General features: G+C 39.9%; 3 protein-coding genes and 1 long non-coding RNA gene across 5 annotated transcripts; 2 read left to right on the top strand and 2 right to left on the bottom strand.

The window, feature by feature from the left end:
• Positions 1-96: 96 nt before the first annotated feature.
• LOC134749256 (sorting nexin-2) lies at positions 97-16,774 on the top strand. The gene is made up of 10 exons (XM_063684147.1): positions 97-350; positions 1,288-1,398; positions 3,697-3,940; positions 4,450-4,635; positions 5,128-5,249; positions 6,045-6,251; positions 7,853-7,969; positions 8,564-8,683; positions 9,832-10,159; positions 10,719-16,774. Exons 1-9 carry the CDS (start codon positions 258-260, stop codon positions 9,988-9,990), a joined length of 1,359 nt encoding a protein of 452 aa, XP_063540217.1. The 5' UTR covers positions 97-257; the 3' UTR covers positions 9,991-10,159; positions 10,719-16,774.
• LOC134749258 (uncharacterized) lies at positions 6,168-7,530 on the bottom strand. Of its 2 annotated transcripts, XR_010128474.1 has the most exons (8): positions 7,424-7,530; positions 7,243-7,346; positions 7,062-7,165; positions 6,881-6,984; positions 6,700-6,803; positions 6,519-6,622; positions 6,338-6,441; positions 6,168-6,260 (listed from the first exon to the last, which is right to left on the bottom strand). It is a non-coding gene; the product is annotated as an uncharacterized LOC134749258 (long non-coding RNA). The 2 variants fall into 2 exon arrangements; XR_010128475.1 differs by lacking the exon at positions 6,168-6,260 and having other exon boundaries at positions 6,284-6,441.
• Positions 16,775-17,344: 570 nt separating the features above from the next.
• Positions 17,345-18,853, top strand: LOC134749233 (calphotin-like). Its single transcript, XM_063684120.1, has 2 exons — positions 17,345-17,494; positions 18,043-18,853. The coding sequence occupies exon 2, from the start codon at positions 18,054-18,056 to the stop codon at positions 18,720-18,722; it is 669 nt and encodes a 222-aa protein (XP_063540190.1). The 5' UTR covers positions 17,345-17,494; positions 18,043-18,053; the 3' UTR covers positions 18,723-18,853.
• A 1,260-nt stretch (positions 18,854-20,113) lies between these two features.
• Positions 20,114-21,243, bottom strand: LOC134749774 (large ribosomal subunit protein uL13m). The gene is made up of 3 exons (XM_063684809.1): positions 21,084-21,243; positions 20,727-21,005; positions 20,114-20,418 (listed from the first exon to the last, which is right to left on the bottom strand). Exons 1-3 carry the CDS (start codon positions 21,105-21,107, stop codon positions 20,185-20,187), a joined length of 537 nt encoding a protein of 178 aa, XP_063540879.1. The 5' UTR covers positions 21,108-21,243; the 3' UTR covers positions 20,114-20,184.
• Between the last annotated feature and the right edge of the window lie 5,172 nt (positions 21,244-26,415).

Here is a 26,415-nt window from a genome sequence, read left to right as displayed (position 1 = left end):
AGTTCAGAAATCATTAACATTCTATTTTATGAGCGTTTTAATTTTTCAAACTGTAGTGTCATACAATAAAATGAGCATTTAATACGTTGTCTCAAACAGACAACTGCGACATGTCTATAGAAAAAGAGAAAAACAGTTATCTTTCTTTTCATTTTAGCTCGTCTCGGTGTAATTGAAGTGAATACTGTGCTGTTTGTGATAACGTTGCTCTTGTAGTTTAAATAGTGTATTATTTAATTCGTGCATAGTCACTCATCATGTCTGAGGAGCCTGATACGCCGCCCTTCAGCACCGTCGATATTAACAATGAGAGCCGTGATGACGAGGATCTTTTTGCATCAGCGGTCCAGGTATCTTACAAGAATCCTGTTTGTTTCGTTATAGGTGCCTTTACCGCCCCAAATCTAATCGTATCCCGCCGAGCCGGCTCCGCAGCCGTCAACGCCCCCTTGTTCCTGTCACATACACCCATTATTTTCTTTTAAATTGTAATTACATGTCTGAATGGGGATGTTACTAATTGGCTATTATTACAGCTCTGCTGAATACTTAATTAGCGTTTTCAGGTTAACAGTCACCTTGAACATCATTGAGTTTCTAGTTTGTTTGTAGTTTTAGGATGCCAAACAAGTTCAGTCTCATTACTATCACAGGTACAAACTTCAAAACTTGTTTGTAGCTTTAGTATGATTAGGTAGGTATCTAAGATAATGTTGCAGATGATAATTAATCCAGTGAATCATCTTTATATTTCTATGCAATGCATTATTCTAATGAAACAGCTTAGTAATTTTTACCTTGTATCATAATAATTGTAATGAAACACATTCATAACTTTATAATAAGGCCTTTGGCATATCATTCATATCAACATAAATAGTTTACTCTCACTTTAGTCTACATTTTTGCTGACTTCAGTCCTTTTCAACATTCATAGTGTGCCTAAAACAATAAAACATGATTTATTTCCATAAATGCATAAAATGACTATATTGATCCCTTTTAGCAATCAATAATCTATTTATTCAATTGAAAAGTCAATGTAGTTTCAAATAACTGACTTAACTGTAACTCATGATTACCCACTACTTATTTGTTTTTTTTTTTTTTTATGAAATAGGAGGCAAACGAGCAGACGGATCACCTGATGGTATACAATTAACAGCATATAAGGGTGTACAGTGGATGCTACCGTGTTATAAAGCTAATAGACATAAATGTGACTTCACAATAGAACCTATAAACACATTTTCTAAACCATCAAGAATATTATTTATTTTATTACAGGAAGTCAGCCTGGACCCAGAAGTGAATGGGACCCGAGAGATCCTGGATCAGATTTCCGTCAGCAATGCTCCTGTCAACACCGGATCTATTGGAAGCCCTATCATGGAGGAGGTATGTTACAAAATTTTTAATCATAAATTACTGTACAGCTAAAGCAGGGGTGCGAAACTCCTCCATTCAGCTCAGCATTGCTCCGAGCAACTATTAGGGTTGACACAACTTGACGTCCCTTTGCATTTTCTTATCTGTGGTGGTGCACGCAAAGGGTCGTCAAGTTGTGTCAACCCTAATAATTGCTCAGAGCAATGCTCAGCCGAATGGAGCCGAGAATACCCGAAAGAAGGAGTTTCGCACCCCTGCTAGTACTAGCACCCAAAAGAAAAGGATAAGTATTTTTTTTTGTTCTTATTTACTGACAATTTGGTTTGACCAACTATAACACCACCAACCAACCAACTATCTACTTGGCTGTAGATAATTATCAAAGGGCAACATTTCAAAATTGAAAGTTATTGTATTATTTTTCAACAATAAATAAATGTCTAATTCACAAGAGAATGAGTGAAACAAATAAACTTTGTCGAATTTTTTGATTTACCAATAGAGCTTATAAATCTTATAATATTTACTCTCAAAAGCAATGAAAATTGGTTGTTTTTAGGGTTCCGTACCCAAAGGGTAAAAACGGGACCCTATTACTAAGACTCCGCTGTCCGTCTGTCTGTCACCAGACTGTATCTCATGAACCGCGATAGCTAGACAGTTGAAATTTTCACAGATGATGTATTTCTGTTGCCGCTATAACAATTTCATTTTCATTTTTCATTAGTAAGGTTTCCAATAATGATGCCAGGTTTGCTAAATTTGTGCGTTATTCATTAGTGTAATCAGACTATATTCATAGTCATGTTTCATTAGTGTAATCAGACTACAGTTGTATTCATAGTCATGTTTCATTAGTGTAATCAGACTACAGTTGTATTCATAGTCATGTTTCATTAGTGTAATCAGACTACAGTTGTATTCATAGTCATGTTTCATTAGTGTAATCAGACTACAGTTGTATTCATAGTCATGTTTTGAACAATGATTGCCAAATAATGTTGTCACTGGCTTTGTTTTGACACTGATAATGAAACAGTTGTTATCTTTCTATAGTGTTATTGGGAATGATAAACTATGTGCAGGCTTGTTTACATTACTAGTTAATACAAACAGTTTAATATGAAAGCATGGTATATAAAAATAATATAAAATGCATGCAAGCATGGTAGATTAAATAATGAAAGTCAATCCAGTAGGATTTGAACATAACTCAAAAGAGCCTAGTTAGACACAAATCTTGTTGGGTGAATTACATATTTATTATTTGTAGGTATTTTATTATTAAATGTAACCCATTAATAGCAATGAAATAGAGTATTACACTTTATAACATATGAAAATCATAACACTCATTTAAACAGTCATGATTTTTACACATTATTAGTCGCATATTATATACACCTATATACACCTGCTGCGTGTGTGGCCGAGGGATCCTCTCTCGTATAGGGCTTTACAGCCACGAACGCAAGTGTCGTAACACTCGTAACCGCGATGCTGCTTGAAACATCTGACACAGATGACAAAGGCCTATTTATTATTATTATTAGTCGCATATTTAAAATTACCTCCGATGTTTAGAGAATGGCATTGTCCCCGTGTTCTTGGTGGAGGCAATTTTAAAACTTATACGCGAGTAGTCCCGTTTTTGTAAATAAAAAACCCATTTAAGAGGTATTTTCTTATTGTATCGGGATTAGTGAGCTGTCACTCAAGTACCAGCCAAGTATTTTGCTTTCTTCTTCTTTTTTTAAAATTATGGCTTCAGCCCAGTGGGACTATTTCGCCAGTATCAAGGTATTGAGAGGTTTACAAACGAAAAAAATTGTACGGTTGTACAAGACAGTGTACGGTGATTTGTTAGCTCTTGTAAATCGATAGCTAGACTTTACAAGAAAAGCACGTGGACTACCGGCCGTTGACTCCAAGATGGTGGTTAAACGCGCTTCAATATTAATTCTCCATTCACTGCACACTACCACATTAGTTTACTGTATAATAAGCTATCGATATTACACTTTAAACAATATTAATAAGCAAAAAACAAAGTAATTAATCACGATGCTAACTATCAAGATGGCGCTCGAACCGGAAGTCGTATTTTGCTTTATGAAGTCACAAATTGTACCAGAGTGTAAGCTGTCACAGCCACAGTAAGAACTAGCGAATGCTCCCGGTATTGAGTTTGTATGGCGAGAAGCGGGAATTCCCGGTTCCGGTACTGTATTCGTATAGAACCCTACTAAAAACTGAAATGAAATATAATTGAAAATGCTGTTTTTGACATATCACAAATCATTTCAGATTGCTACAGAAAGGGCCAACAACATAATAATAACAGTCACGGAGCCACAAAAAATTGGAGAAGGCATGAGCTCTTACGTAGCGTATAGAGTACTAACCAACACCAATATGCCCATATTCAGTAAACACGACTTCTCTGTGTTGAGACGTTTTAGTGATTTCCTTGGGCTTTATGAGAAGTTGATGGAGAAATATTTACGCTCAGGAAGAATCATACCGCCGGCGCCTGAGAAAAGTATTGTGGGTAAGGAAGATAATATAAATTCAATCACATTATCATATATAATAACGTTTTATATTAGACCAGACCAGAAACACTAAAAAAAATATATAAATACCTATAAATAAACCTCTTTCGTTAATGGTAAAGAGGAAATATTTTCACAACTAATATCTTACAGGAAAATATAATTTAGCTATACATAATTTTCCTATCAGATATACCAATACAATAGATACTGAATTCTAGTATCAAATAGATGCGTAATTTTAAGCGCGCTACCCACTCCAAAGCACCTTTACTCGACGTTATCTTTCTTTATTGCTTTCGTATTCGTATACGTATTTGTACTTGTATGTATCTTACACAAAAAGTTAAACTCAAAAAAGCTTCTTAACAGTAGTGGTAATACTAATTTCAAGTTTTACCTGACGACGGGAAGTGTTATGATTTTTTAAAGAGACGAAGTTTATACAACAAACATCCGTAGTTGCTCTATAGTTTTCAAAAAATTTACCGAGTTTTGATTTCAGGAACAACAAAACTAAAAATGACATCAACGCCCTCAACGGAGAGCGCCAACGGCGGCTCAGCCTCCGCCAACGTCCAATCGCAGTTCGTCGAGCGGCGGCGAGCGTCTCTGGAGCGGTTCCTGAATCGAGTGGCGCAGCACCCCGTGCTCTGTATCGACCCGGACTTCCGGCAGTTCCTCGAGTCTGGTAACTACATACAGTCATTGACAAAGGAATAAATACTACAACCAACAACCAGTCGCAGTTTGTCAAGCGGCACCGAGCGTTTCAAGTTCCACAACCGAGTGGCGCAGCACCGCAAAAGAATTATATAAGGCAGTGGTTTTAAAGTTGACTGGGCTCCGACCCACCTAACAAAAACTGCCAAATTCGGGACCCACCTCTTGGCCGTCTTAAAAAGGGGACATAAAATATTATTTGAGATGCCCTATAGTAGTTTCAGGGCCCACTCAATAATTTGGGAAATGGTGGTAATTCATCCCACTGCACCAAAGTGTGAATATGGTGGGTTAAATGAAGAATAAATGAGGAGCTAACCAGGAGTAAACCAGCCAAATTATATCGTGGTGTCGTAGAATTGCTTTAATATGGTGTTCAATGTTGGGCTGTTAATAACATTTTAATTTGTTATTAAGTTATATTAAAATGGTATTAGCATAATATTGTGTTTGCGTTTAGACACAGAGCTGCCCAAGGCGACAAGCACGTCTGCGCTCAGTGGCGCTGGGATGGTGCGGTTTTTCAACAAAGTGGGCGAGACCGTTAACAAGATTACGTATAGGATGGATGAGTCGGACGCTGTAAGTATCTTTACAGTACATAAGTCACCATATTGTATTAATGCGGTAAACCGCCGGCTAAAATTAGAACATCCTTTATTCACTTCTGAAAACGAACTTTCCTAATGTAATAGGGTTGTTTCCACATGTTGAATTTTATAACTAAATCGATAGAAAATGAGCAATTTATCACCAAAAATTGAGTGGCGAGCCTTGGGGGAGGCCTATGTCCAGCAGTGGACGTCTATCGGCTGACATGATGATGATGATGACCATTCGATTCCTTACATTTTATTAAAAAAAATGGTATTGCAACAATATACATAAACGCAATATTTCACCGACAAAATCGCAATTTCTTTTTTTTTTTCACGGCTTCTAATTAATAGCGACGTTACATGCTGACGTCACGATGTAATGCCAATTTGTTAAAAGCGTTTCGTCAGTAAAGTGCGGGTGCCATACTGACCATCATTTGTGACTTTTGTATTGTTTTAAGACAATGGGTCCCACACAAAAATTTGATCCTTGAAACAAACCCGATCGACTGATACCTTAAGGAATACCCTATTTATTTAATGTTTTATTTTATTACAGGTAAAAGGTTTTACAACATGAAGTAGATCGATATTGAAAAATATCTCGCATCTGTTTACGTTTTATAACATTATAATAAATGTCCCTTTGGAAATTACTTAATACAAGCCGATTTGTGTAAAACTATAGTACTCTTTTTATTATTTAGAAGATTTACATTCCACGTAGCACGATACATGGGACCATATATGATTATGTACGTACTTATCGTTTCCGCAGTGGTTCGAGGAGCGCGCCGGGCGCATCGAAGCCCTCGACTCGTGCCTGCGGCGCCTGTGCGGCGCGTGCGAGGCGCTGGCGGCCGAGCGGCGCGAGCTCGGCGCACGCGCACACGACACGGCGCGCGCCGCCGCCGCGCTGTCCGGCGCCGACCCGCACGCGCCGCTCTCCCGGGCGCTCAGCCACCTCGCCGACCTGCACGAGAAGGTAGGGACACTAGTACATGCCTGCGTGCCTGTGCGGCGCGTGCGAGGCGCTGGCGGCCGAGCGGCGCGAGCTCGGCGCACGCGCACACGACACGGCGCGCGCCGCCGCCGCGCTGTCCGGCGCCGACCCGCACGCGCCGCTCTCCCGGGCGCTCAGCCACCTCGCCGACCTGCACGAGAAGGTAGGGACACTAGTACATGCCTGCGTGCCTGTGCGGCGCGTGCGAGGCGCTGGCGGCCGAGCGGCGCGAGCTCGGCGCACGCGCACACGACACGGCGCGCGCCGCCGCCGCGCTGTCCGGCGCCGACCCGCACGCGCCGCTCTCCCGGGCGCTCAGCCACCTCGCCGACCTGCACGAGAAGGTAGGGACACTAGTACATGCCTGCGTGCCTGTGCGGCGCGTGCGAGGCGCTGGCGGCCGAGCGGCGCGAGCTCGGCGCACGCGCACACGACACGGCGCGCGCCGCCGCCGCGCTGTCCGGCGCCGACCCGCACGCGCCGCTCTCCCGGGCGCTCAGCCACCTCGCCGACCTGCACGAGAAGGTAGGGACACTAGTACATGCCTGCGTGCCTGTGCGGCGCGTGCGAGGCGCTGGCGGCCGAGCGGCGCGAGCTCGGCGCACGCGCACACGACACGGCGCGCGCCGCCGCCGCGCTGTCCGGCGCCGACCCGCACGCGCCGCTCTCCCGGGCGCTCAGCCACCTCGCCGACCTGCACGAGAAGGTAGGGACACTAGTACATGCCTGCGTGCCTGTGCGGCGCGTGCGAGGCGCTGGCGGCCGAGCGGCGCGAGCTCGGCGCACGCGCACACGACACGGCGCGCGCCGCCGCCGCGCTGTCCGGCGCCGACCCGCACGCGCCGCTCTCCCGGGCGCTCAGCCACCTCGCCGACCTGCACGAGAAGGTAGGGACACTAGTACATGCCTGCGTGCCTGTGCGGCGCGTGCGAGGCGCTGGCGGCCGAGCGGCGCGAGCTCGGCGCACGCGCACACGACACGGCGCGCGCCGCCGCCGCGCTGTCCGGCGCCGACCCGCACGCGCCGCTCTCCCGGGCGCTCAGCCACCTCGCCGACCTGCACGAGAAGGTAGGGACACTAGTACATGCCTGCGTGCCTGTGCGGCGCGTGCGAGGCGCTGGCGGCCGAGCGGCGCGAGCTCGGCGCACGCGCACACGACACGGCGCGCGCCGCCGCCGCGCTGTCCGGCGCCGACCCGCACGCGCCGCTCTCCCGGGCGCTCAGCCACCTCGCCGACCTGCACGAGAAGGTAGGGACACTAGTACACGCCTGCGTGCCTGTGCGGCGCGTGCGAGGTAGGGACCCTCCAGGGTGGATTTGGCTGGTAGTTTTGATTGGGTGGGGCACCGAGGGCGGCTACCGCTCCGCGAAAGCAGTCTCAGGAGACCTTCCCCAACTTTTTATACCCCATAGATTCGAATCTAGCTGACCAGTTTAATTTTGTAATATATTTACTAGCTGGCCGCGTACAAAAGCAGAAAATCATATTCTTGTGTAATTTTTCGTACTCGACAATACGTACGTACTTTAGTCAAAGTTTATTAAAATATTAATCAAAATGTATTAAATGTCTTATATTTCAGATAGAGCAATTAAGAATTGAGCAGTCAAACACCGACTTCTACGTGCTAACGGAGCACATCAAGGACTACCTCGGGCTGATCCAAGCCATCAAAGACGTGTTTCACGAACGAGTCAAGGTAATACAAATTCTAATGAAATAATTTTTTTATAACTTCTACGTGCTAACGGAGCACATCAAGGACTATCTCGGGCTGATCCAAGCCATCAAAGACGTGTTTCACGAACGAGTCAAGGTAATACAAATTCTAATGAAATAATTTTTTTATAACTTCTACGTGCTAACGGAGCACATAAAGGACTACCTCGGGCTGATCCAAGCCATCAAAGACGTGTTTCACGAACGAGTCAAGGTAATGCAAATTCTAATGAAATATTTTTTTTATTTTTATTTAAGTAACAAACAGTCTTTTACATAACACTGGAAGTTAATAATTACTACACAGTCCTACTATCGCTCTGTTCACTCATAAAACCAAATTTTAAAACTCTTGGCAAGATTCGAACTCGCAACTGTTTCGAACAGAGCTTGCCAAACCCATGTGATTTATTTATTTCCTTTTTGTTTTTACGCCTTAGGAAGGCACATTGCTACGATTACCATAAGACAAAAAAACCCTTGCTTTAATTTCAAAATTTGTAATATAGTTTGCATAAGTATGTGCTTACAACATTCCAACATTATGTCCTTAATGGATGTGTTTTATCCCCAGGTGTTCCAGAACTGGCAGCATGCACAAATGCAGCTGACGAAGCGGAGAGAAAACAAAGCGAAGGCCGAGCTTGCCAACCGGCCCGAGAAGATCGAGCAGGCCTCGCAGGAGATCATCGAGGTATTTGGTCAACAGTTCTTATCGCATGAAGCAAAGAGTATTGGAAGACTGGGAGGGTGGTATCCAGGTTGGTGGCCAAAAAATTAATAACCTCCGTTTCGCAGATGACACGACTATAATAGGTGCCTCTGAAAAAGAACTTGCATTGATGCTGCGAAGGATTGAGCTCATCAGCAATGAGTATGGTCTTAAAATGAACAGAAGCAAGACTAAGTTGATGTTTATCTATCGCCCTGGTCATACGCAGAGAACGAACGAGTTGCACGATCTGGAGGTTGTACACAAGTTTGTGTACCTGGGATCCCAAATAACCGACGATGGTGAATGCGGCTAAGAGGTGGTTAGAAGAGCACAGATGGCCAAAGGTGCGGTGAAAAGACTCGAGAAAATATGGGAGAACAGAAGCATGAACCGCAAAACAAAGGTCAGACTAATGCGGACCCTTGTTTTCTCGATCTTTTTGTACGCATCCGAAACCTGGACCATCAAAACCGCTACCCGTCGCAGGATAGATGCGTTCGAGATGTGGTGCTGGCGGAGAATGCTCCGGATTTCATGGACTGAACGCCGTACAAATGCGTCTATTCTCGACGAACTTAACATTACAACGAGGCTCTCCACTGTTTGCTCCCAACGTTTACTTGGTTTCTTCGGTCATCTGAGCAGGACAGGGCCAGATAGCCTGGAAAGGCTCATAATGCTGGACTGGCCGCATGGCAAGGAAGCGTAGGGATGGACGTATGGCCACGCGTTGGGCGGACAGAATAACATCAGTGATAAACGCCACACTGCAGGCTAGCATGCACTGGGCCCAAGACAGAGCGGCCTGGAGAGCACTGGTGAAGAGTGTCCACACTCGTCACGTCCCTCAGCCATGAGGTTACGACAAAGAAGAAGAAGAAGAAGCAAAGAGCCCCATACATGATGCAGTTATTCTGGTTGTCAATAGTTGAGTTTGACAATTTAGCTACCACAAAACACATAGCGTTGTATAGAAATATCTAGTTCGGGTCCCAATCTTGGGAGCAAGGATTTTTTATTAGATTTTACACCTCTTACACAATCAGTTACACTTTGCATGAAGATATGGAATATTTTATGGGACTACTTTAGACAATTTGCAGCAGTTTTAAATTTATTATTTTCAGTGGGAATCGAAAGTGGAACGCGGGCAACAGGAGTTCGATCAGATCTCGCGAGTGATCAAGAAGGAGCTCGAGCGCTGGGACGAGGTGCGGGTTGTAGAGATGAGGGTCACACTGCTGCGGTACCTTGAGGAACACATGAAGCACCAGGCACAGGTATGAACCATTATAGTTAGAGTGGGAATTGGAAGTGGAACGCGGGCAACAGGAGATAGATCAGATCTCGCGAGTGATCAAGAAGGAGCTCGAGCGCTGGGACGAGGTGCGGGTTGTAGAGATGAGGGTCACACTGCTGCGGTACCTTGAGGAACACATGAAGCACCAGGCACAGGTATGAACCATTATAGTTACAGTGGGAATTGGAAGTGGAACGCGGGCAACAGGAGATCGATCAGATCTCGCGAGTGATCAAGAAGGAGCTCGAGCGCTGGGACGAGGTGCGAGTTGTAGAGATGGGAGCCACACTGCTGCGGTACCTTGAAGGACACATGAAGCACCAGGGACAGATTTGAATCTTAATATTTCCATAACACATTCACTGCCAAGAACACGTTTGTTCTGTTCATTTTGTGTTGGAAATGGGGCGCTTGGCACTGAAAGTGTTAATTTAAACCTATTCAAGGAATCCCCTGTATGGCGCGAACAATAGGAGACCGCACAGAAGCCCCCTTTTAAAAGCTTAAATGGGGAATGCTCTGACACGAGTGACACGTGTCTTACCTTACCCCCTTATTCATAAAACTTAACAACCTCTTACAAAGCTCTGTTAAATTTTGGCTCTTTCTAACAAACAGAAATGTCAAAATGACGGATAGGGATAAACGATTATCAACGGTGTGTTAAAATTGACAAAAGTTTACGAATGTTTAAAAGTTTATTAATGTTTTTAGGCTATCCGCTACTGGGACGCATTCCTGCCCGAGGCGCGCGCGATCAAATGAGGCGCGCTCTGACGGCGCCTGCACACCGGCGAGGCCGACGCAAACCGAACCCTAGCGCCCTACGAATAGACCTCATTCTACCTTGACGTTCGGATGACAAGACTGGGACCGAGGAGTTGGAACGAAGCTCGGTAGATGTCGCTAACAGTAAGTAATTAAGCAATGTAGCGAGGTCACTCCGCGGTAAAAGTAACGCGGGTCACCTTTTTATTGCGTATTCCTTTTATTTATGACGAAATTGTATTTTTTTTTAATCTTTAGCTGGCTTTTGTCCGTAGATAGACACTTAAATTTACGTCATTAATTAAAACACCCAATGAAATCGTGACCCGTGTTACTTTTTCATGGTATGACTCGAAAAGTCGAATCACTATAGATTTACTACATTAGGAAACTCCTTTGACTGTTTGTTCACATAAAATAAGTTTAGTGGCAGCCGCAAAATTGATGAACAATATTATACATTTTGTTTTAGAATTATAAATAAGAATTTAAATATAGCTTAAGATAGGTTTAATCGCGAATTTCCCTGGAATTAAGTATTTCTTCAATGTGATTAACAAGGAAACCTACCTAACTGTCCGGCTCCGATTTGATTTATTTTTATATATGTAATAGAGTAGTATAAAATAACAGACACGTATTTTTTTAGCTGCCCAAACTCAACCTATTGGGAGAAATTGTCCTCCAAATTACTGAAAAATGACCAAACCCTTTAACTTCTGTAAAGTTCTGTTTGATTATATGTTGAACATGAAATAGCAATGGACACGTTTTTTGTTATTTCGGCCCAAACTCATATTTTACACAAAAAAAAAACTACTTCAAAATTTCATACTTCTTGCCCTCTAGGATTTGACAATTGGGAGACTAGAACAATTTCTCCCAATAGGTTGTTTGAGCAGCTAAAAAAAATACAAGTCTGTTATTTTAGACTACTCTATAACATATATAAAATTAAATTAAATCAAATCGGAGCCGGACAGTTAGGTAGGTTTTCGTTGTATATTAATAATTTCGATGGTTCTCTAATGGTTGCCAAAATGTTGTCTTAAATATTAGCGACGTCTACTGAACTACGTTTTAGTTTTTAGCTAAATAAAAGGAATAATTGTTTATTGATATATAATGTAAAATGTTCATTCCCATTGTTTATTTGATATATTTCGTGGCAGTAGGAAGTCCAAGCGCTTAAAATAATTTTTTGTTACTGTATCTGTACATTACTATTACGAAAGATAGCGTAAATTAAACTGTTCTGATGAAAATTTGACACCTCCAGTTTTTTAGGTATATACTAGCGACCCGCCCCGGCTTCGCACGGGTTACACAAAACCCTAGGTGAAAACCGCATCAAAATCCTTTGCGTAGTTTCAAAGATCTAAGCATATATCGGGACAGACAGGCAGCGGAAAGCGACTTTGTTTTATACCTATGTAGTGATTTTCGCGTTATCAAGTGAGTTGTCGTTCACAAAAAAACTGGTGCCTACGCCAATTATGGGGACTACTTGCCAAGCGGACACCAGGCTCCCATGACTCCCGACCAAACGCGTGGACAACGCTAGGAAAAAAAAACTGAATTAATTCCACATTTAAGTAAAATAGGCCAAGCAATAAGAAGGTATAGAGGGAAATGCTATGAACACAATTTTTAACTTTTTAGCTTTGTTTGGACTAGTTAGATGAACATATCAAAAGCCCTGGCCATAACCCTGTTGCTGGGGGGAGAGGGGGGTTTGAAGGTTCCATTTTTCGGTTTTTCGATTTTATCTCGGAAACTATGCGTCTGTGCCACTTGGCCACTTATACAAAATGAAAAGAGATTTAATTTGTTACAAGTTTTATTCAGTCAAGTTTTTCGATATCTTGTATAGTTTTTGAGATATCCGCTCTTCAAGGTTTATTTAGGGCTCTCATTTTTATCTTTATTATCTACAGCGGTGAAGCTGCAGGCCGGGTTTGGTAACGTTTTCGTATAAATCGGGGGTGCTGAATTCATTTATGGTATCAACATTGACACCTTTCTGAAGTAAAAACACATAAGCTTTAAACAAATAACTTTTTTTTAACTCCTCTTCACGCTTAAACCGCTGAACCGATTTAGTTGAAATTTGGTAAATAGGTGTTTTACGTCCCGAGACAGGATTTATATCTAAAACAAAAACTATATTATTATAGTTTTTTATGTCAAAAATCATACTTTGAAGGTGTGATATTTGGAGTGAGGGGAATTCAGCTTCTTTGCCGAAGTTGAATTCCTGAGGTTAATACTGTTTAAATTTAGGTTTGAAGTCATGTTTGGTATCATTATCAACTAAATCAAACATGTAACCATCCCAAATATTATTTAAATAGGTTCAGCGGTTATTGATTCCCCATACAAACTTCCACCCCACTTTTCACACCCTTAAAAGATGATTTTGGTTATAAAAACTATCCTATGTACTGTCCCGGTACTCAAACCATATCTATACCAAATTTCAACGAAATCGGTTCGGCGGTTTAAGCGTAAAGAGGAGTTTTATAAAAAAATCGTTATTTTTAATTTTGTTTTTACTTAGGAATGGTGTCAATGTTGATACCATAAATGAATTCAGCACCCCCGATTTATAAGAAAACGATCCCAAACCCGGCCTAGCAGCTTCACTGATGTAGATAATCAAGATAAAAATGAGAGCCCTAAATAAACCTTCACGAGCGGATATCTCAAAAACTATACAAGATATCGAAAAACTTGACTGAATAAAACTTGTAACAAATTAAATCTCTTTTCATTTTGTATAAGTGGCCAAGTCGCTCAGACGCATAGTTTCCGAGACATAATCGAAAAACCGAAAACTGGAACCTTCAAACCCCCCTCTCCCCCCCAGCACCAGGGTTATGGCCGGGGACTTTTAATATGTTCACTAGTCCAAACAAAGCTACGAAGTCAAAAATTGTGTTCCAAGCATTTCCCTCTATACCTTTTTTTGGGCATTTATTTCCTGGCCTAAAATTCCAAGGTCGTTTTTGGCTGGTCTGAAATTATTTAAATGAAAGTATACCTCATTTGACTGACTTATTATTTCAACTCATATACATCAGTACAGTGTAGTTAACGCGAGTGGGTTTAAGAGCGTTTTTACCGTTTCTATTAACCACAATCAGACAGATGAGACTTATTAAACAGGGAGCCTAGACAAGATTACAATCGTTCGCAGAAAACGAAACAAAACTTTATCATTTCCATATATTGTTTACGTTTCGTTTCGTTTTTTGCAAACAATTGACATCTTGGCTAGGCCCCCAGGTCTGCATAATTCGGTGACTGGATTTATCTAAAAAAAAGAGATCTGTTAAAATGCTTTTGCCTAAGTTTACGTGTATACTCTGAAGTTAGAAAATAGCATTGAATGCTCTATAGCTGTCTGGTTATCGCAGACCAAACTTTGGTATTTTACCTAAGCCCACATAAAGCCAACAAAGAACAACTAATTATAAATTCGAATAAAAAAGTAATTTTTACTTTTTACCTGTTTATAATACTTTTAGTGTATCGAAATTCGTTCATAGATTTTTTTTTAATGTAAAGAATTTGTACTATTTACTTTTGGTGCTGCAGGGTTACTTTTGTTTGGGCAGATCTAATACTTTGAATATACCTCATTCCTCTCGTTTTACAATCATCATAATGGAACTCTTTGCCTGTAAATTCCTTACTAATTGATTCTAGACTTTTTGACTTAGTTTCATGTTAGAAAAGGGTCCCATTTCTATTTCCATCTAGAGGGTAGTATCCGATCCGAAGTAACTCTATTAAAGTGACAGTTTAAAAAATAGTTATTTGTGCAACAAGAGAGGAAAGTTGATTTTTCTTGCGAGTGTTTATTTTGAGTCCCGAGAAAGCGAAAGATTCTAAGGTAGAATCTTGAGCGTAGCGAGGGACTCAAAAACACGAGATGTAAAATAACTTTGCTCTCGTGTTGCACACATAATTTTTCACCTCAGTAGTGAGAACATATTAAAGGTTAAAATGTATTTCGAATTACACAGAATAAACAGAAAAAAAAGTATTATAATATGTACGATTACGATACGATACGATACGGGACGGGACGGGACGGGACCGGACCGGACCGGACCAGACCGTACCGGACCGTACTGTACCGTACCGTACCATAAAAAAAATGTAATAAAAGTATGAAGTTCATGGCCTTCACTAAATTAAAAAGCTACATTGTTTCACTCCCTGGAGTGAGGAAAGTCGCACTTTAGCTCCAGGGAGTGACGAAAGTAGGCTTGTTCGAGCCACTGAGATGAAAAAAATATTTTCTTGCTTTTTATTTTCATATAAAAGCATGAGAAAGGACTAAAACCAATGACTACACCACCATAATTACGGGGTCATAATTAAGTGTAAATTAAAAACTTCTTAATTAATGAACGAATAAATTCTATATCTGGTTTAATTTATCGCCCGTATTGGATTTACACACTGTATTTTAGAAGTAATAAAATTAACAAAAGATTGAAAGAGTTGATAAGTATTTGAGAGGGTTAAGAAAGATGTAAGATTTATTTTTATGCTTTTGAGATTTAATTTACATTTCCAAAATCGTTCGGTAAGAAAATAATATACAAAATCTAAGTATGTATTTAGTAATTTATTTAAGTTTTGTGCTTAATACAGGCGAGATAGCATTACTTACATAAACTACCTCGAATCGTTAGATTTCCATTCTGCATTATATGTAGATAAATTATCTGTCTACAATAAAAAAAAAAAAAATTATCATTCCATTTTCGATTTTACTTGAAGTTATTCATAGTTACAACTAGTGGTGAAACTGATACCATTATTATTGTGGCACAATTTTATCCTTTCATTATCTGATTATAATCTAACATAAAGAGTCAAAATGTCCATTTCAATTCAATAAATCTCGCTTTGACGTACTCACAAAAGTCTTTTCATAATATCGCCATGGCAGTTTTTTCATCCACAATACAACATCAACTTTTTTCACTAAATAATAATTATATTATTTATAAATTACATTTATTAATTTGTAAAGCGACTATGAATTGTAATATGCCATACGACTAAATAAATGTAATTTATGTATAAACTTTTTCGCCTTAGTAAGTGTTGTACTTTGAAGTCGAAAAGTTGTACACGTACCTATGGTTCCATATGGTGGTATGGTGGTGGCCTTCATTCACACTAACCTACACTAAATAGCTTCAAATAATTTTTACTCAATTCCTTAAGTTCCATAACATGGTCACATTGTTTAAACTTTTTCACCTAAAAAGTTTTAAAAGTTTCAAAATGCTATTTATGGGTAATAATATAATATCCCCAAAAATATGTACTAATATACAAATTACAATAAGTAGTTGGGTTTTTATGCTAAAGCCGTGTAATTTCAATTTAAATATGATTATTGACCCTGTGGTGAAGCCAGAAGGCATTACTGTTTCGACATTCTTCATTAGGTTATTTGAGCTTGTTTCTATTTTTGCGCTATCTCTACATTCCCATGGAGTTGGAACGCAAATGGTAACACTTGTTTGATCAAGAATACCTAAATACTTTTTTTTATCCTTTCCTGACTTTTTTTATCTTGGGAATGTAGAGCATGGTGAAATTTCTAATTTGTATAGAGAATATTTCCAAGCTGGGATTTATTCCTTACAAATCAGAAATGACATCACTGTGAGCATGCTTTAGACTAAGACTATTCAGATTTTGTTATATCCCTGTATATTTTATAGTCATTCGTTTTTATTACTTATAAATAAATGAAATAATAGGTATCGCGTATTAGAAATTGTATAAAATGAATGTATATAATAGGTACCCTAGATCTATATTAGTTAGCATGATTGTAAATCTCGAGTCTAACGTATTCCTTATTTTTTATATTGCCAAATATATTTAGCGGTAATCTGCGTATTGGAAGAGACGGATACCTAAATATGTATATCAATAAAGTATATAATGTTGATTTCAAATACGAACACTTGTTTTATTTGTATTTTATCAGAATATTTATTTTGATGGTCCCTTCCCTTGTTCTATTGTAAATGTAAGTGTGGGCTATCATCGTAAATCACAATTATCACAAACGATTAAAATGAGAAAGGTAGGTACGTAGGTAAGGTTGGTTAGAATTGTTAGGTAGTTTCAGATATGCGAAAAGTCTAGTTAAGTTGTGAAGGAAATGTTTTTGGAAAAGAAACAGTGTGGGGGACCTTGGTTAAAATAAATTACCCGTAGACCCACTGGCGAACATTGTTTAGAACAGTGGGTCTACGGGGAAAAAAATACCCGTAGACCCACTGTGGTACAAAGCAGTGGGACCACGGTTAATACGCGAGTTATGCGGATGAGGGTTCAATCAGAAAATTAGACTATAGCCCTTAACTTTTGGCTACAGGGGAGACATAAACCTAATTGTTTGTATGTCCCTTATCTGAAAACGACTATCAGTTCTATTGATAAATACGTAAATTATATTTTTCCATTTCTAATTAGCGAATGTACCTATTGATCCTTTAAGCTACGAAGATTAAGAAAAACAATCAGTTACATGAAATCAGTACATACGTGGACTAATCACTTTTAACTGATAACTCATGGCCCCTTATCATATCAAGCGATATCACAGAACACTTAGAAACTATATAAATAAGTAATCTATATCAGATATCGCTGTGTTGTTGGACAATTAGTGACAGGTGAGTGTGTTTTGTTAAAAAAAATCTTGTGGAAGTTTCGAGAAGAAGGTAGTTGCAATTGTATTCTACTGTATATGCTTACTGAAGAACCAAATTATAAAAACAATTACCTATCATATTTTTATTTATGGCGCATTTTGAAAGCAAGTAGAGTAGACCGAGGCGAATCGGATCAAGATGAAAAATCCGTTGATATCTTATTGCATTGATATGAATTATGAGCATACTCGAATTTCACCGTACGTTTCGTTTCTTAGCCCGCGACGTCAGTCGTGAGAAATAATTTAAATATCAACAAATCACTATTTTAGCTTTAGTACATAATTCTACCTGTAATTAATTACTAGAAGTAGAAGCTAATATTATGATTATGCAGAAGATAATAAAACAACAAAAAGAGAACTAATTGCTATACCTATAGGTACGGTACTACTAGCACCATCTAGTTAAGATTAAATTACCTCTACATTTTTTTTTATTGCTTGCGTTCGCCGTAGTAAAAATATATAATTATGTAATAAATCTAATAAAATGAATATGCCTTACAGTTGCAACAAAGATGAAATACCTGCTAGCATTCGCCCTCGTCGCCGTGGCCGCGGCGCTCCCCGAGCCCGTGCGTCTGCCGCAGCCCGCGCTGCCCGAAGTCGCACCCCTGCTGATCCCCCAACCTGTCGCGTCTCCACTCAAATTTGTCGACGCCCCTAAAGCCGCCGCACCCGTAGAGGCAGTAAAGGTTGTCGACGCTCCCGTTGAAGCCGTCCCTGCCGACTTCACCCTCAACTTCGTTGATGTAGCCCCAGAGATCGCCGAAGCTCCCGTGGACAACTTCGCCGTCAAAATCGTTGATAACGCTGACGTAGATGTTGCCGCTGAGATCGCTGACGCTCCAGTGGAAAACTTAGCTGTCAAAATCGTTGATAACGCTGACGTCGATGTGGCCGCTGACATCGCCAAGGCTCCAGTGGAAAACTTAGCTGTCAAAATCGTTGATATCGCTGATGTTGACGAAGAGACCCCCTCCCACATCCCCATCGATACCCCCTTCCAAATTAAGATTGTGGATATGCCCCTCCCTGACTCAGTAGCGATGCCTCTCCTAGAGCCTGTGAAGATTGCAGATGCCCCCATAGAGAGCAATGACTTTGCAGTTAAGTTTGTGGATGTGGCTCCTGAGGTTCCCGTCAACATGCTACCTAAGGGTTACCCTGACCCAATGTGGCGTTAAGAATAGTTTATTTTTAAATTTCAGGGTTTACCAATAACAGTGTAGGATTTTTTACGTTGTTTTGTAATGATTATGAATCATCTTTTTGTTTCATATTTTCTAAAGAAAATAAACATCCAAAGACAACAAGAGTAATAGTTTTATTTTACTTGAAGTCATTCTTCATTTTTTTCACAAACCCCGTAATCAGTCATGGTCGATAGCATGTGGCGAACTCCCATCTTAAATGCCGGCAACGCACGTACAACCCCTCTGGTGTTTCTGGTGTCCATGGGCGAAGGTAATCGCTTACCATGAGGCGATTCGTCTGCTCGTTTGCCTCATATACCAAAATGTGCCGCCTTGGCATCCAAAACTGGATGCCGCCTGCAGTTAATAGGCATGGTCAATACCAGTTCTTAGGGCTGATGATACTCAACTATACATGATATAATGGCATACAAATTGTGCCCTATACGATAGTGCGGCGATTGGCCTCAGTGACGCATTGCCTTCCGTTTCTTATTGATCCGAAGCCGAACTGATGTCATATTACGCACTTCAAATATTACGCAGGTTAGAATTAGAATGTCACAGTTCCCGAAAGCTAACGATAGAAAGAGAAGCAGCCATTTTTAGAGGGAGAAACTTAACAGTTCTATGTATCCTATCGTTATCTTATCATTCTATGATGTTTAATAATTATGAATCCTGCCCATTTAAATTGAGCCTACAGAATTTAGAACACCATCATCTGTTGGAGCAAAGGACCAAAATTATACAAACGCAGATATAATATGTAATGAGGACAAACCAAGGCATAACGTAGATGGCGCTGCAATCGTTTAAAAAATTTGGAACCCTAAAAACATGTCAGCAAATATGACGAATTCAAAGAAACATAAATCATTGATTACAGAATTTCCTGGGTTCCAGCCAGACAGTTGGAACCACATCAATTATAGACAAACTGTAGAAAAATGACATAAATAAATAAAAATCATTTATTTCAGATTAAAAGGTCTAACTAAAAGAAATAACTGAAATAAGTTTCTTTTGGCTAACTTTATATTATATTGTGATACATTTTATGAAAATGAAAAATGTTATTCTTCAATCTAGAGACATACTTAGCAATGCACTTATGAATGCAAATTTAATATAACAATATCCATATGATGTCATTGTTAATATGATATAAAAGCAGGTATTAACCTTAGTAATATAAGTTAATCAATTATTTAAATTAAGGTACTAACGTTGAATATGAGTGCATCATTTCGCCGTTAAACGTAAATTTGGCGAACCTAGTATACTAGGTTACTAAACTGGTAGGTCGGTAAACTTATAAGTTTAAAATGTACCATACTTTTAACAATAAAAATAGGTGGGTATAATTAAAAATACCAGTAAATAAACAACTAAACTAAACTTCAACATTTTATTGACTACACTTTAATCTATTTAAATATTTAAAAATAACTTATTTAAGGACATAGTCATCAGGATACTCCATGACTTTAGGGAATTTCTTCACTTCCTCTTCAGGTATGTGGTCTAGTCTGTCTGGAACTCTGCGGATCTGCCGGATCTGGTTGCTCACATTCTGGAGGATGTCTTCTGGAATATTTCCACCGGGATATACAAACAGCCTTTCCATGGTGTGGCGTCTTTGGAGATTGCCTTTCATTGATCTGTAGACAGCTTTCTTAATAATCTGGAATTAAGCGAGTCGAGTAAGTAACTAAATTTAACTGATAATATGAAGGCTTGCTCAAATAAGGGTTTAAATTTACATGAGTTCAATATTTGTTTGGCTACAATACAATAGTAGTTTGGAGTTTATATGCTTCATCTTGCCCATAGTTTTTTTTCTCAGGAGAGTCTGTAGCACTCATTTTATCAAGAACACTGTTTCACATAAGAAAATATTCGCGAAAAGCAAATATCCTTATGTTCTTGTACAAAAGATAGTCTCCCAGAGCTCAAATACAAGAAAGAAGACTCAACATCAAAAATACTAACCATAGTAGGGTCCTTGTTATGCAACTCCCAAGCAAGAGTCCAGCTAGCACCACCAGGGTACCCGGTGTGGTGGAAATACGCTCTCTGCCGCCAATCATCACCACGCAACGCAATGTCCCGGCTGTTTATGCACACGACAACATCGCCGCAGTCATTCATTGGATGATAGATGGGTTTGTGCAATCCCATAAGATACTTCTTAATAATATTTGCAGACTCATAAGGGTCCTGCCATTTGCAATCGAATACGTGCCAAGTCCTTGCGAATGTAGCCCATTGCTGAAATTTTAATTTAACATGAGAACAGAAGAAGGATTGGGTTAGATTAAGTACAAAATTTGATTTACCGCCGATTACCTGGACTCGTTTTGCTGCTGACATTCTAATGAATTTATGCAAAAATAAAACTTAAACAAGGCTGAAAGAGCACTATTTTAGTATGTAACAAATAATTCTATTGTGATTGTTTATTTTTAATTACTTTGAGGTTAGGTTAGGAACAACCATAGACTACATTCAATGACAGTTTTCTTTCTTTGGAGTCATATCTAATCTAGACCAAGGCAATACTTTAGTCCGAGTGGTATAGTATCGATACTTTTGTTAACCATTCGATTTAAATATTCAAACGTGCATAATCCATTAAAGTGGAGGGCGCTGTCATACTTTTTGCCATACTAAATTGAACTTTATCACAGTCAGAAAGGTACCAGACTACGATTACCAGATTAGGGAAAACGGTCCACTTGAGACAGCAAAAGTGGAGCTGTGTCTCACTCGCACATGTTGCCAATGTTAAAAAGATACTACTTTACATAGTTTACATTACAGTTCTGATATCTTTTATAGCTGGTCATTTGGTCAAGCAAATCTTGTCAGTAGAAAAAGGCGCGAAATTAAAATTTTCTATGGGAAGATATCCCTTCGCGCCTACTTTTTTTAAATTTGCCGCCTTTTTGTACTGACAAGATTTGCTTGACCAGCTATATACGTAATTTATTTTGTAATTAATTATGATGTCAATAATATTAACTGGTGCATGTGCACAACAAAAAAAAACATTAATTTTAGTATGTAGTCTGAAAACTGTAAATTAAAAAAAAAGGTAAATTTGTACGGAACCCTCTGTGAGCGAGTCTGACTCGCACCTGGCCGGTTTTATTTTATAGAAATCCAGTAGGAACGGGGTACACGCCCTAGATTCGCCTTCGGTTTCTTACTTCATAACAACCAATATTTTATTTTCCTCTTTCAACTCCCACATCTCGTTCTTCTAAGTTTAATCGTGGACGTCTTTAGCGGTCAAATACTTCTTGAAAGAGACTTCTACAGTTTTAAAGCCTCACCAGGAATATATGATCACGCGCCATGTTGCGGAATTTCATTGGAACTAAATTTTTCATACTAAACTGAACTGTCACCACCTCAGAATAATGACTAAAGCAAAGAAGCCGGGCAAAAATAAAAGCTTGGTAAAAGATATCGTATTCACAACACGTTATTACTTTTTGTCTATGAGTGAGTGAGACAACAATCCGCAAGTTCTTTCGTTTTTTTCAGTATTGTCATAAGATGAACTGAGGGAAATGTCAAATGGTCCTATGTGGTTCTATAATATAATCCAGCCAAATAAAATATAAGTTCGTTATTTCACAGGTAGGTGTCAACTGTAACAAGGGCTGTAAATCGCATACAGGAAGAAAAGAAAATACGCACGAACCGATAACCTTTAATCGGTGAGTTTTGTTCAATTTTGAAGAAATTAATTTATAGGACCTGACCCTAAACATAGAAATCGATATATTGTTTATGTAATTATTACTTGCATTCAAGTCTATATAGATTTTTGCATAAATTTTCGAACTTTTCTGCTAAGTATGAAAGGTTATATTTTTGGCATAGTGATGTATCGACCTCAGATCAATAACCTATCGACATTTACAGCTTTCTTATAGTTTGGCCCAGGACTGTCTCGTTTTAATTGATGAGTACAGTAGAGGGCATAAATATATATACATTCCCAAAGTCTCAAAAATATGTGTACGCTCAGACAATAAAATCGTGTTCACATATTTTTAAGCCATTTGTCTGGATCGATATTTTTGCCTTCGACTGTACCTATAGTTTTCTTTGTTCTTACTTACTGACAGATTGTGTTTGCCAGACTATAGTTTAATACTAAAAACCGGTCAAGTGCGGGTCGGACGCGCGCACCAAGGGGACCGTACTTTTTAGTATTTGTTGTTATAGCGGCAACAGAAATACATCATCTGTGAAAATTTCAACTGTCTAGCTATCACGGTTCATGAGATACAGCCTGGTGACAGACAGACGGACAGCGAAGTATTAGTAATAGGGTCCCGTCTTAACCCCTTTGGGTACGGAACCCTAATAAAAAAGACATTAATGATCATTGATGAATGTTCCTTTTATTAATATTGTTGGTCACAAAACTCAACTTTTTATTTCAGATTTCCAAAGGACGAGGAATAGGGGATATTACTGCAATGTTCTGCCACCAGAGTGCAGCACTAGCTTTTTTAGTGCACCGTATCGTAACTTATTCATACTGTACCTTTAACAGGTTTTTGACAAGTTTTCAGGGGACCTACCGGAAAACTCGAATCCAAAATTTCGTTATCTAGCTGCCTCTTTATCGCTCGAATACGCAAGAGTGACAGAGATGTTAGATAACGAAAGTTCGATTTTCTTGTTTCGCGATAGACCCTCAGATTGTGATAGTGGCGCCACCTATGCCGAGTTTCGCGTAATATTGCCTATTATTAAATAAAAAAATATATATTACACGAACGTTTTTTTTTTTTCATTTCCTATTTGGTACAGTCAGCTGCAGAGAAAAGGTACCCCACGTCCATACTAATTTACAGAACTTTGTATGCAGGGGGGGGGGTGCCTTTTCTCTGCAGCTGACTGTACATGACTAGAAACTATACTTAGTCTTAGCATTAGAAAAAACGGTAAACCATTTTCACGTGTCTTTTTATTGACAATTTTTTTTATAAATATAGCAATATTTTAATATTGTCTTCGGTTACCGCGATAGTTACTCATGAAATAAAACTATGAAAACGGATTATATCGCGTATATTGAATTTATAATACATCCCGACGTTTCGAACTCTTTACAGCGTTCGTGGTCAACGGGTGACTGAGGAAAAATTACAAAGTGCAAAAATACCCACATACTAAAATAATGAACAATCATAGACTACAAACTTTAAGGCTGGTTGTACATGCAAAATCGGTTCATAAGGCTAGTTATACACTATAATTATTTTTCAAGTAAAGATATATATATATACGCGATAAAAACTATGCCGGCTCCAACCCTACACCACGGACCCGAGAAGATTTAATTCCCTCCTAAATTGTAGGAGGGTATCCCAATATGGGACCGGCAACAAACTCGGCGGGACACATCTTTTCAAAACATCAGAATGTCCAGCATCATCCAACACTAAGGTCTCACAGTCTATGTCTCGCTTGCTCCTTTATCAGGTGGACTACAGGATCCCAAGCTGGTGGTAGAGAAAAGCCATCTTCCCTATTAAAGTTGAAAGGATTAAAGGGAAAGGGAATTCAACATTAAAGATCCTATTTATAAATGTATTTAAGTAAAATCTTCGCTGTCAATTAAAGTTTGGATATTTCTTAATCTCAATGGCCTCGCGCAGCATTCTGGGTATGTAACGCTTCTCCTTGGCAAGAACCAGAGGCTTATCAAACTTGATTGAGTGATTGGCTTTATCCATGACATGCTCACAGACAGCAGACCTAGGTCGACGGTGCTTGACATCAGCTATGTGTTCCTTCACCCGAGTGGAAATGCTCCGTTTCGTCTGCCCGACATGTGATAGGCCACACTCACAGTCCAGCCTGTACACTCCTGCAGTCTGTAGAGGGGTATTGTATTTTACAGGCCTCAGGAATTGTGACATCTTCTTCATTGGCTTGAAATATGTTTTTATAGAAGCACGCTTCAAGATGTGGCTGATCCTGTCCGTGACCCCCCTGACAAAAGGCAGAATGGCAGGCCATGGGGTCTCCGGTGTCTCCAGTAGTCGCTGACATCTTTATGGAGGACTTCGAGGAGAGGGCACTCTCATTGGCTCCTGTGCGACCGAAGATATTTAAAAGATACGTAGATGACACTTTTACTATACTTCCAAAAAGTAGTGTTTCAACTTTCTTGGATCACCTAAATTCCATCCATAGCAAAATAAAATTTACTATGGAGTTGGAAAAAGACTGTTCTCTCCCCTTCTTAGATGTATTGGTAAAAAGAAATCCTGATAATACCCTAGGTCGCACTGTGTATAGGAAACCTACTCATACTGATAGGTACTTAAATGGCAAATCGCATCACCATCCCAGTCAACTTGTTACAGTAGGCAAATCTTTGTTTCAGAGAGCCCAGAGGATATGTGATGACCAGCATCTGGCCGCGGAGCTCCAGCATGCCAGGCGCGCGCTCCAGGCAAATGAGCTCAGGATACCGCGGGTCAACCAGAGGTCCCACATTAAGATCCCCACAGTCGAGCGCAGGCCTGCCATTCTGCCTTTTGTCAGGGGGGTCACGGACAGGATCAGCCACATCTTGAAGCGTGCTTCTATAAAAACATATTTCAAGCCAATGAAGAAGATGTCACAATTCCTGAGGCCTGTAAAATACAATACCCCTCTACAGACTGCAGGAGTGTACAGGCTGGACTGTGAGTGTGGCCTATCATATGTCGGGCAGACGAAACGGAGCATTTCCACTCGGGTGAAGGAACACATAGCTGATGTCAAGCACCGTCGACCTAGGTCTGCTGTCTGTGAGCATGTCATGGATAAAGCCAATCACTCAATCAAGTTTGATAAGCCTCTGGTTCTTGCCAAGGAGAAGCGTTACATACCCAGAATGCTGCGCGAGGCCATTGAGATTAAGAAATATCCAAACTTTAATAGGGAAGATGGCTTTTCTCTACCACCAGCTTGGGATCCTGTAGTCCACCTGATAAAGGAGCAAGCGAGACATAGACTGTGAGACCTTAGTGTTGGATGATGCTGGACATTCTGATGTTTTGAAAAGATGTGTCCCGCCGAGTTTGTTGCCGGTCCCATATTGGGATACCCTCCTACAATTTAGGAGGGAATTAAATCTTCTCGGGTCCGTGGTGTAGGGTTGGAGCCGGCATAGTTTTTTTTATCGCGTATATATATATATCTTTACTTGAAAAATAATTATAGTGTATAACTAGCCTTATGAACCGATTTTGCATGTACAACCAGCCTTAAAGTTTGTAGTCTATGATTGTTCATTATTTTAGTATGTGGGTATTTTTGCACTTTGTAATTTTTCCTCAGTCACCCGTTGACCACGAACGCTGTAAAGAGTTCGAAACGTCGGGATGTATTATAAATTCAATATACGCGATATAATCCGTTTTCATAGTTTTATTTCATAGCAATATTTTACTTATGAAAGCAAAAGTATGTAAATGATCGTATATTATATTTGTTGTGACTTATTTTCAAAGTGTTTTTCGATAAAACGACACGTTAAGATCGCTCGCCTTCTTTCTAATGATAAAAAAACGAGAGGTATAGTTAGACGGTTCTGAGTGGTAGACTGCAAATGAGATAAAAGCTATATTAGGTACATGCATTAATCCTCATATCAGGC

This window comes from Cydia strobilella, chromosome 18 (genome assembly GCF_947568885.1).
Source record: "Cydia strobilella chromosome 18, ilCydStro3.1, whole genome shotgun sequence".
NCBI lineage: Eukaryota > Metazoa > Arthropoda > Insecta > Lepidoptera > Tortricidae > Cydia > Cydia strobilella.
This window is presented reverse-complemented; position numbering and strand designations above follow the sequence as displayed.

Bases quoted from the DNA above. Each gene is read 5' to 3' on its own strand.
- LOC134749256 (XM_063684147.1), top strand. From the start codon at position 258: ATGTCTGAGGAGCCTGATACGCCGCCCTTCAGCACCGTCGATATTAAC. The intron at 351-1,287 runs GTATCTTACAAG...ATTTTATTACAG, and splicing joins TTTTTGCATCAGCGGTCCAG to GAAGTCAGCCTGGACCCAGA. The intron at 7,970-8,563 runs GTAATACAAATT...TTTTATCCCCAG, and splicing joins TGTTTCACGAACGAGTCAAG to GTGTTCCAGAACTGGCAGCA.
- LOC134749233 (XM_063684120.1), top strand. From the start codon at position 18,054: ATGAAATACCTGCTAGCATTCGCCCTCGTCGCCGTGGCCGCGGCGCTC.
- LOC134749774 (XM_063684809.1), bottom strand. From the start codon at position 21,107: ATGTCAGCAGCAAAACGAGTCCAG. The intron at 21,006-21,083 runs GTAATCGGCGGT...TTAAAATTTCAG, and splicing joins CAGCAGCAAAACGAGTCCAG to CAATGGGCTACATTCGCAAG. The intron at 20,419-20,726 runs GTTAGTATTTTT...GCTTAATTCCAG, and splicing joins ATAACAAGGACCCTACTATG to ATTATTAAGAAAGCTGTCTA.